Genomic DNA, 11,946 nt, shown 5'->3' with positions numbered 1-11,946 from the left:
TTCAATTTGGATACATTTTATTTCGTTTCGTCCAGGAAGGCCGGGAACATCTAACCCTGAACATTTCTTAAAGCATCATCAACTTTATCGACAACCTCTACTGCTTCACTTCTGATATCTACCAACTCCCCTTCTATCAAAGTATCATTTCCTTGTTGAGCTGAAAGAATAAACGAGCGTTCTTTTAAATCGTGAAAGGTGGGTTGGATGGCCGAATGGCTATCGAGTGCGCGTGGCATCATAACGCCTGTTATCGAGTCACGTGGCGTGGTGTCGATTCTCTGCTTGTACGTGACAAGGAGTGTGGTCGCCTGCCTAATTCTTTCAGGTACATCCGATGTGTAACCAGAACTTTGGTTATTCGTTCCATTGAAGCGCGATTAGTCACAGTTCCTTCATCGGGCCCTTCGTCATGAATCACTAAAAAGGGGAAACCGCGCCGAAGAGTCCAAGGGAACCTTTTCGGACATTTTGTAGCAACCAATGCTGAGGTTTATTGCGATGGTCTATAAGCATGGTTAAATTGTTTCTAAATCACGTATACGTCATTGGTTTCATCTAGTAAGTTGTTTCTCCATTCATTTTTATTCAAAACTATACGAAGATGAGAGCCACAGTGGCTCAGTGAGTAACGCGTTGGCTCGCTAACCTCGAGGTCCCGTGTTCGATCCCGTGTTATACATGCAATACTCACATTGTGGTCTTGGAGTAGTGGCATAATTATACCAGTTATAAGAATCAGTACCGGTGTTGTAGTTCTGGGTTGTGTAATCGGGGTTGTAGTTCGAGGTAGCATAATTATACCAGTTATAAGAATCAGTACCGGTGTTGTAGTTCTGGGTTGTGTAATCGGGGTTGTAGTTCGAGGTTGAGTAATACATATTGTATGGATAAGATGAGCTTGTGTAGTAGTAGCCATTGTAGTTGGGTGTGGTACCGCTATTATATTGATATCGTGGACTTGTGTAGTAGTAGCTATTGTAGTTGGGTGTGGTATCGCTATTATATTGATATCGTGGACTTGTGTAGTAGTAGTAGCTATTGTAGTTGGGTGTGGTATCACTATTATATTGATATCGTGGACTTGTGTAGTAGTAGCTATTGTAGTTGGGTGTGGTATCGCTATTATATTGATATCGTGGACTTGTGTAGTAGTAGCTATTGTAGTTGGGTGTGGTATCGCTATTATATTGATATCGTGGACTTGTGTAGTAGTAGTAGCTATTGTAGTTGGGTGTGGTATCACTATTATATTGATATCGTGGACTTGTGTAGTAGTAACTATTATAGTTGGGTGTGGTATCACTATTATATTGATATCGTGGACTTGTGTAGTAGTAGCTATTGTAGTTGGGTGTGGTATCACTATTATATTGATATCGTGGACTTGTGTAGTAGTAGCCATTATATTGATAATGTGGACTTGTGTAGTAATAGCCATTGTAGTTGGGTGTTGTATCACCATTATATTGATAATGTGGACTTGTGTAGTAGTAGCCATTGTAGTTGGGTGTTGTATCACCATTGTAGTAGTAGCCATTGTAGTTAGGAGTTGTATCACCATTGTAGTAGTAGTAGTTGGGTGTTGTATCACCATTGTAGTAGTAGTTGGGTGTTGTATCACCATTATATTGATAATATGGACTTGTGTAGTAGGATGTGTAGCCACCATAGTTCGGTGTTGTTGATTCTGAATGAGAGAACAAACTCCATATATATTTAAATAAAAGTACGTACAGTTTCAGCGATGTACATGTGAAATAATATCAGCACTGTTATAATCACTTGCATATCATAGTCGTCCATTGCTGAATTTCATTCACTAGAATACCTCTTCAAATTATACAAATTTTAAAAGCCAATTAGATTGATAATCTCTCACTGGTAGGGTGCCCCATGCTGCCAAAATTCCCCCTACTCAAAGTTGAACTCCACACGGCGAATGTGCAGGCTTCAGTGGCTTGTCTCGAAGTGATTTATGGCTAGTCACCCGGTGCGATAACACTCAGCACAAGAGTCTATGATTTTATCTACACATCTATCAACTATTACAGGCGTATTGTTGACGATTCTGAATAGCAGTAATATTAGAGGTTTTTTTGTTATTACAGTTGAGCTTTAGAAATTACGTTCGTTTATTTTTTTAAATTGCTTTATCATTAACTGTACCATTGGGAGCGGCATATTTTGGTTTAGTACAAATAATCTCTCTGAAATACTTGCGTTGGACAAGAACCTGATACTAGCAGTAGTTTCATGTCACTTTTACAAGGTTCTTAAAACAATTGTTGAGTTGCCCAACGTGCGTGTTCCTAAATTCAATTTCTTTTTCGAGCTTTCTGTTATGTTTCGTAAAAAAGTAGGCTTGGTTGTCCCGGCCTGTCAATCAGATGAAGAATGGTATGATGTTATGACCGACACTCGTAACCATTTTCCAGTCTATTATTTATTAGTGGTTAAGTGGTCATAGCTTATTAAATACAACCTGATCGTTTATTTAATGACTATAAATGTGCGAAACTCATTTAAGGCTTGGTATATATATATATATATAAATGTTGTGGTGTAATTGTCGGGATATTTGGAGATATTTATTTATGGTGGGGCACCCGATCACTGGTTATTTCTTTATGCCGATACATTTAAGGACTATGACGTCAATTGAGTTAGCTTGATAATATTTTGGGTACATGCAGTGACGTAGTAAATATTTTCCAGAATTCGGTTATCAGAGTGACCCAAAGCCATGTCTATGAATCATAAGATTTAATACTTGAGATGTAATTAATATTTATTGACCTAAAATATACTAGAATACTTGGTATGGATTTAATTAATCTGAAACGTTTCAACACGATTTTACAAGTCACGTTCAAGCAAACATCTAATTGTGAACATTGTGAGTATATGCCTACAACAATGACTTTAGTTATTTTAGTGGGTTTGTTATAATTATAGTCATCGTTCATTGGGATTTTCCGGCGTAGTTTACACTTGCCAGTGGTGCCGGCCATAGTGCATGACAATGACAGTTGTCTAGTCGTTTGGATGGGACGAAAGAACGAGTTCCCGTCCATACATTAGCGTGCAGATAAATGATCCCTTGGCAGTTGGAATTCGATATAAGAGTGGGCCATAGTGCAGCTGCCCCGGCAGAATTCCCCCCATAGCACACTGTATGTGGTATGCCCGTCTTCATTATCCCCGTCGGAGCAGAACAGTAGGTCGTTAAACACCATTTCATTTCATCTATCTCGGACCTTTAACTGGCGAGGGGTAGGAATGCTTTTGGGTATATACTTCGGTTTGCTTTTATTTCTAAAGACCCATATGAGAAAGCATATTTTTGGAATAAATATATACCTATAATAGTAAAATGTAACTGTACCTTCTATAGGTTTAACTTCGAGTTGAAACCCGTTCTGTGTAACACTGCTATCACTTGTGAATTTTATAGTAATACAACCGTCAGTCGTCGGCACTGAAATATGTAATTATATTTAAACACTCTATCGTTCGAAATGTGAACGATGCAGAATATATTACTGACTAAAACGATGAAATTATGGTCAGGCGGTTCGAGAAATATGCCCTGTGGATATCTAGTCGTTTGGGCGGTCAGGAAAAAGCGAGGTCCCAGGTGCACGGTGGCGTGTACCTAATTGAAGCTTCGACATTTGGTATTCGAAATAATAGTACGTCTTAGCACCCGGGCTCAATGTTCCTCATAGCACATTGCATTGTATGTATCCGCCTTGCTTTGCCCTGCTGAAACCGAAAAGTAGGATTTTAAACCGAATCTCATTTCAGATTTTCTGAATTCAATTAACGACCCTTAGAACCATATCCTTGGTTTTGTTTACACTGTGGATAAAAGTAATCAACAACTCAATTGATATGAAATAACTTTACCATTAAAATTCCTCCTGGTCGTTCCACAGTATTTAGTACCTTGTACTGATAACGAATCATAGTTACATGTCGATTGGGCTTCAATATCCATTTGTTTGAAAATAACATTAGCTGTTTGTGTACCCGTACATACTGACCACAAACAGTTATCGCCGTTCCCATATTGAGTTCTCCAAATAGCTGGGTATTCTATCTCAGTGGTTCCACCATTTGATCTAGCGGATGTACAAACTGAAATTAATCAATTTCCTTTTTAGTAATATCAACTACAATTTCATTCTGCACACCGAGAACAGTCTACTTCGAGAACAGATCCCTGCCGAGTGGCAGCAGTATCACACAAATAGAATGCTATTGTGTAATGCTGCTTTACTCCGTTTCACATCTTCGATACACACAACGGCTAAAAACGTCGCTTTAATTTTATTAAATGGAAGTGGAATAAATACTTCTCAAAATGCCTGAAGTATACACAGTGATTTCGACTAAAATCTTAGATTTAAGAATTAAAATGTCTGTCAATTAGCTTAGTGTATGTTTTTTTCAAGTGGAGCTAACTGTAGACAAACAGCGTAAGTTAAGTATGATACAATTCAAACCTGAAGCCAAAGTTGTGGTGGAGTTTATATATTTCAGGACTGAGACAAGAGGACTAACGCGAGACACCTGTCTTTCTTATTTTTTTAAACTTTAAAAACTGCGTGGGTCTTGCAATAGGTAAATGTAACTGAAAATATGTGTAAAACACATATGAGTAAACGACGTCGCTCTGCTCAACATACTAAACCTAGGTTGTCTGACTACAGTTAGCTCCGCTTGAGAACCGACGCTAAGTTAGTTGACCAACATTAAAGTCCTAAATCGACTATTTTAACCGAAAAAACTAAAACGGAGTAGAGCCGCATTACAAAAAAGTATACTAATTTTTGAATATGGCGACCATTTAGGGCAGAGATCTATTCTCGAGGTATAGTTAAGCGCAGAATGTCTCTTGAATAGACGATTTTATTTTATCAATTTACTTTGTGGACTGACGTTTTGAAGTTCCTAAGTATGTGTGCTTTGCGATACGCAGTAATGGTTCCACCGCCTCTGACGTACAACCAAAACGTTTGTAGTATGGTCGGACCAGTAAACCGACGTGATTCGGCTATCGAAAGACATAAGCCTATTGTTTCTAATAACGAAATAGTTCCTTTGAAATATATAATATGGTAATTGAACCTACCACTCCGTTTCAATCTTTGTGAAACTGGTTTATCACTATCCTGAAAGTAGATTTGATTCAGTTACCATTGTTCATGGTTGATTTACAGTCGGTCGTGACCATGGAGCCAAGAATACAATCCGAATCGTCCCTCCCGATTTAGTTCTGAACTCCACACCATAGAGGAAGGGGAAACAATAATATTTTAAAAAATATTTAGCATTAAATAGTAAGTTAGTAGCCTGCGGGATTTGGAAGTTGCCCTTAAGTTGGTTCCCTCTTGTGCCTATTATGCAGCCCAAATTATTCCGAAGCAACCAACCCGTTCTTAAATATTTTGCGACAAAAATCGATTTCGGATGCTGGAAAGCTTTCCGAGACCCCAACATTAATTAATGTGGTTGTGATTAAAGATACATTGCCCCAAAAGTAATTATCAAGTGGTTATTTCCAATAAAAGTATAGCAAATGTGGTATATTTGGAAAGTATAGACACCCAATCTTACACGAAAAATACAGGATTACCCGAAAAACACCCATGGGGCAAGCACTGGGCACTACTAACTGACAACCCAACTGTTGCCTGTCAGATTATTGTGTGTTAGCTTGACTGAGGTACCGGTTGTTATTTCTTGATCAAATGGTTAGGCGGTTATGGGAACACTGAGGGGTGTCAACGTATAAAAGACTCTGCAATTAAACGGCGGAAAAAGAAGTTGTCAGAAAATGATTAAGAATTTACTTAGGCCTCAATATGTATGATAGATGGACAGTAAGTAATGAAAAGTACATTCTGAAAGATGAACCCTCCCACAATGAATTGAACTGACAGACATGGCTTCTAACAATAGTTTATTTATTGCGTGTGGTATCTCCCCACGAAAATAAAGTTTTGAGAGGAATTTGGAGCAAATTTTTAATAGATTAATTAGTCTGAATTATATTTTAGTCCAAATAGATCATCAAACCACACAGTGTATACGCGGGAAAGTCTCTTTAAACTCCACCCCACCCCCTGAAGTATATGTACTCCATTCTCATTTTATGCAGATTACGAATTTTGGAGGGGTCTATATACCATGAATGTGATGAACAAGGGAAATTCCGGTTTACAACTTGAAAGTCCGGTAGTGTGCGATATCTATCTTCTCTATATATATATATTTGTGACTGTCGTTTGTCTGTCTGTCTGTCTGTTCGGGGTTGGCGGCTACACTAGGTCTGCTCCGAGTCTGAAATTTGGGGTATAGGGGTAGCTCGGACCGGGGAGTAACATAGGCCAGGTGGCGTTAGCCTACCACTTCCGGTTTCGGAGTTATGACCCCCGAGCGAAGCCGGGTATCCTGCTAGTAACACATAATTAGTAGGATGACAACATATGGGCCGGAGATTAAACTACAGCCCTCCGCGTTACACTCACAGTGCTCGGTCTATTATTACAGAAATGTGGAAGACAGCGTCAAATTGTCTTTAAATGGACATTTTATGCAGCAAATGATCCAAATTGCTACACATGTTGATTTGATAGTAAATAAAAATGGGAGCTTGAAATGACTGCAGTTCCCTGGCATATTTCATGCAAGCACGAACATTAAGCCTACAGAAGCACTAGAAAATAATGAGTTACCTTGACAGCAATGCTTTTACCATCAGTAACGTGACTCAGCACCAACAGCAGCAGAAGTATCTGGGTGAACATGTTGATGGATCAACTGTTCGTTTAAAGTCTTAGAAGACGGACATTATTTATACCGTGTATGGGATGAGCTCTTATGGATTGATCAAAGCGCGTCATGTCAAATATAGCACGCCATTATCAGGTGTGTTAATAAAGTTGTTTAATTTCATGTTTAAACCTACACACAGATATACATTCACCTGCCTGGGAGGGATAATTAAATTATAATGTTATTTGTCCAGTATATCTTATTTATACAATGTTTTTTAATTCTGTGTTGCGAAAACAAACAATGTGGTAGGCTAACAGTTTTTACTTATTTAAGATCAATATGGAGCCAATTAAGTAAGGCAATGACTCACTAACATGAACGCCGCGAGAATGTTCCTTGGGTTTTTTCATTGGTCTCCTATTGTCAATGGTGTACTGTGAATAACCCGGCAAACGACAGGGTCTAGTTCCACTCGGCACAAACTATACCATTTATGTGACACATATGATTCAATTTATTTCAGCAATTCGCGTGAGTGTAGGGATCTTTGGCTGTGGCAGGGAGTCGAAGGACCCGGAGAAAACCCAGGAGACCCTTCTCCTTATCGAAACCACGTCACGCCTGATTCTGTGATGACTGTTGCAGTCCTAATGCTTGTCCGTATATAGTCGGTCCTATATTATTGTGATCGCCTTTTCAGTCCAATCTTTCTTGGGTGGTCCTTACAATGTAAGTGAATACTGGAAATTATGTATAACTAGCAGGATACCCGGCTTCGCTCGGGGGTCATAACTCCGAAACCGGAAGTGGTAGACTAACGCCACCTGGCCTATATTACTCCCCGGTCCGAGCTACCCCTATACCCCAAATTTCAAACTCGGGGCAGACCTAGTGTAGCCGCCAACCCCGAACAGACCGGCTTCGCTCGGGGGTCATAACTCCGAAACTGGAAGTGGTAGACTAACGCCACCTGGCCTATGTGACCCCCCGGTCCAAGCTACCCCTATACCCAAATTTCAGACTCGGGGCAGACCTAGTGTAGCCGCCAACCCCGAACAGACAGACTTCGCTCGGGGGTCATAACTCCGAAACCGGAAGTGGTAGACTAACGCCACCTGGCCTATGTTACTCCCCGGTCCGAGCTACCCCTATACCCCAAATTTCAGACTCGGGGCAGACTTAGTGTAGCCGCCAACCCCGAACAGACAGACTTCGCTCGGGGGTCATAACTCCGAAACCGGAAGTGGTAGACTAACGCCACCTGGCCTATGTTACTCCCCGGTCCGAGCTACCCCTATACCCCAAATTTCAGACTGAGGGCAGACCTAGTGTAGCCGCCAACCTCGAACAGACAGACAGACAGACAGACAAACGACAGTCACAAATATTAGTATAGCTAGATAAACACTCAGATTCGAAAAAGAATTACAGAATTTGTTTTTATTGGTTTTGGAATGGTACTGGTAGTTAACCCAGGTCGGTGCACGTGGGGTCTCCGTGGTCCCCATGCACATGTTTTATAGTGTTGTGTAATAACTACTGGTACTGCTTTCTGAAATTTAGTGACTTTGTCTCCTATACATTTTTACATGTAGCAAATAGATCGGTATTCATATGCTTCCCACATGCAGAGTTGTTACATGAAAATCATGCCCAACGCTTGAAGGGAACATGGGGTCCAATCGGACCCTTAACTGATAACTCACAGTTAATTTGTTTGCTGCCTGATAGCATATTGCGTATGAGAGAGTATTCTCTCTTTCAGCATCTGCATATGTTACAAATACCAAAAATTAAATGATGAATTCCAAATATTCAATGGTTTTTGTATCAAACGTGAATTGCCATTTAACCTCTTTATCACATAGTACACAAAGTAACACTTTTGTGATGATTATCAAACCTTTTCCATATGTCACTAAAATGTCTTTGGATAATAATTTAGTTGTTTTTCAGATGTCGAATCCCCGGTTGTACGTGACAAGGAGTAGGGTCGCCTGTCCAACCTCGTGGGTTTTCTCCGGGTCCTCCGGTTTCCTCCCACTGCTAAAGACCCCTACGCGCAAGCGAATTATTGAAATAAAATTAAACCATATGTTAGTCCCGAAATGACCTAGTTTGTGTCGAGTGGACGTTAAACCCCATTTCTCTCTCTCTCTCTTTTCAGATGTCAATATGAATGCAAACAAAATCCAAACCACTGCCTTTTAATTCAAATATATCTGTACGTAAAAACTTTGAATTATAACTGGGGTCCATATATATTATGGACCCCATGACAGATGCTGTGTGATTCTCACAACGTGCACCCACAAGGGTTAAACATAATTATAGGAGATCTAAATAATATAAAACGCATTACAGAACAATTCACTATCGGCATTGTTAAACCATACGTGTTTGTCCCAGAGGTAAACAATGGGGAAGTTGACCCCATGTTAAGCCAACAATGCATTGCGGCACACAAGCGATGACGTGGGGCTAAGACTAGTAGAGAAAAGAATCGAATCCTGATACATGACCTCATAATAGCAAATTTCATCTCTGCTGATTGAAACTATGGCTGCTGGTCAGAGTTCTTTTGTTTCATCTGATATGGGATTTAACGTGCACTCGACAATAAATAGTTTATTTCGAGACTAACATATGGTTGAATTTCATTTCAATAATTGGCCTACGTTTACGTCTTGGGCAGTGGGATGAAACCGGAGGACCCGGAGCAAGCCTACGAGTTTGGACAAGCGACCTTACTGCTTGTCACGTACGAGCGGGGAATCCAAACTACGCCACTTGACCCAATGACATACATGAAATGAAATAGAACTGGAGTTTGATGTTCTAATTTTCCGCACCGACTGGGCTAATAATGAAGACAGATATATGAGGGCATTTTTGGACGGACAGCGCCGGTACAGCCTACTCTTATTTCAAATTCCAACTGCCAATGGTTGGTTCTTTTACAGGCACTCCAATGTATAAACTCGAATGTGTACCTCGGTGTTTCGTTCCATTTGAACGATAATACCATTCGATCACCCAACTCCCCGTTTAAACATAATATCACAAGCGTATTCTTTAATATTGGTAATTTTATTGTGCAAAACATATGAAAATTAATCAATATCTGAAGTTTGTTTATGGTACATGAATCAACATTACAACAGTATATTACATTATCTTACACGTGACATCTATTAATAGTATCAAAATATATTGTAATACGGTGAGAAATTTATATTTATTTCATATATTCAATGTTTCACTTACATTTCTCTTCCAACAAATACATACATGCAGTATAGAATCAGAAACGACGAGTTTGCAACATTTTGAGCCATTTGAAAATTAGGATTCTCCCTACTTCAATACCATACGATTTAAGCATCAAATACACAGTTACTATTTGCTAGCTAACGAGACGTGATATCTGATGTTTTTGAAAAAGTATATTTTATATAGCCAGTCTTATACACGACAAGCACCATTAAGTGTAGTAAAGACTTAGACCTGGGTTATAGAAGTAAAAGATAATATGATGAAGATAAACGAAGGAAGGTAGTGGGGTGACTTTGCTCCGCCAGGTGAACAATAAGCCTAGCAGCATAGTAGTATAACAACAAAAGCATCCAAGTGTGGACTAGGAGACAGCGACCTCAATCCATATTGTTGGACTAAATTACTGCCAATGGCATGCTGACATAGTGTGTGCTCGTATACTATTTTCACTGCCGACCAGTTATTTAAGTATAAGAATTGATTACCCGTGTCGACGTCATATTTGTTTATTTCGACTAACTGCGGATTAACGAGAGAGAGAGAGAGAGGGGAGAGGGGAGAGAGAGAGAAAGAGGGAGAGAGAGAGAGAGAGGGGGGGATTAACGTCCATTCGACACAAACTATGTCATTTCGGGACTAAGATATGGTTCAATTTTATTTCAATAACTCGCTTGCGCGTAGGGGTCTTTAGCGGTGGGAGGAAACCGAAAGACCCGGGAAAAACCCACGAGGATGGACAGTCGACCCTACTTCTTGTCACGTACAACCGCAGAATCGAAACCACGCCAGTTGACTCAATGACAGACCTAATGATGCAACGCATATGCGCTAACCATTCGGCCATCCAACCCCCACGGATTAATGAAAATGGGCTAATGAAGACGGTGCATGTTAACGAATTCTATGTTAACTGTGATAGTGCCAATGCAGATCTTTCTTTTGGCCTCAGATATCATATAGTTTATTAATGAGACATTTATTCAAGCCTATAATCAAATCGCAATACCATCGGATGGTTGTGATTTGAATGAGTTGACATGATCGCCATTTATTGATAATGTATTTTAAAAATGAATTACCGAGACTTAGTTTATTATCGCAACAACGGTAGCAATAATAATCGAGACTATGCTATTCTTCAGTCATAACTTCGCTCAGAATGAATTAATTCGACTGAAACTTTCAATATATTCCTTTTACATTATCTGATTTTACACTATTATAGCGAAAGCTGTCCGTTCTTTATCTTTATCTTCCATAATGCATCTTTAATAAATATATTGTCTAATCTAGGACAATACACACCATAAAGCATACATTACGTAAACATTTAAAAACTGGAATTGGTGTTGAAACTAATATAAAGACATCTGTGATATATATTAAAGGAGCTAAATCGCTAACATTTGGGACCTAGAAATTGACAAAAGTGGGTCGCAACGCATATAATACTGTAATATGAATGTATATAAACTGATTTACATTCAATGGTTTCCGTTTTTACTCCAATTTCAAATCGGTTATGTTTGGCGAAATAAGCCAGCTGTCTCAAGCGAGTGCAAATTTCTAGCGTCTGGTTATTCCAGTCTACATACGCCGTTTGATTTGGTGCAATGTGTCTAGCCTCGTCCCTCGAGTCTCTTGATACATCTGGGGCTGAAGCGCATTATGGTACACGATTCGTGTACCAATGGTAAAATGTTTATTTTGTCTTAAATATTGGATATCAAAAGCCCATCTTTTTCCGGTAAGATCACAACATGAATGTTGATTTAATTTGACAAATAAATCGTGTTTTCAATGTTGAAGATTTTGGATAATATTGAGTTAGAGACTTCGCTCCTTTAAATAATAATAATAATAACAATAAATACATAAATA

General features: G+C 39.3%; 1 protein-coding gene across 1 annotated transcript; it reads right to left on the bottom strand.

Moving 5' to 3' along the window:
- LOC126816480 (prisilkin-39) lies at window positions 1-6,826 on the bottom strand. The gene is made up of 6 exons (XM_050543101.2): window positions 6,747-6,826; window positions 5,141-5,180; window positions 3,913-4,143; window positions 3,389-3,481; window positions 695-1,690; window positions 1-160 (listed from the first exon to the last, which is right to left on the bottom strand). The coding sequence occupies exons 1-6, from the start codon at window positions 6,816-6,818 to the stop codon at window positions 51-53; spliced, it is 1,542 nt and encodes a 513-aa protein (XP_050399058.1). The 5' UTR covers window positions 6,819-6,826; the 3' UTR covers window positions 1-50.
- Between the last annotated feature and the right edge of the window lie 5,120 nt (window positions 6,827-11,946).

The sequence above is a fragment of the Patella vulgata genome, chromosome 1, assembly GCF_932274485.2.
Source record: "Patella vulgata chromosome 1, xgPatVulg1.2, whole genome shotgun sequence".
NCBI lineage: Eukaryota > Metazoa > Mollusca > Gastropoda > Patellidae > Patella > Patella vulgata.
Note: the sequence above shows the minus strand (reverse complement) of the source record. Positions and strands in the feature narration are given on the sequence as shown.

Bases quoted from the DNA above. Each gene is read 5' to 3' on its own strand.
- LOC126816480 (XM_050543101.2), bottom strand. From the start codon at position 6,818: ATGTTCACCCAGATACTTCTGCTGCTGTTGGTGCTGAGTCACGTTACT. The intron at 4,144-5,140 runs GTAGGTTCAATT...GATTAATTTCAG, and splicing joins ACAAAGATTGAAACGGAGTG to TTTGTACATCCGCTAGATCA. The intron at 161-694 runs GTGAGTATTGCA...TTATTCTTTCAG, and splicing joins CACTACTCCAAGACCACAAT to CTCAACAAGGAAATGATACT.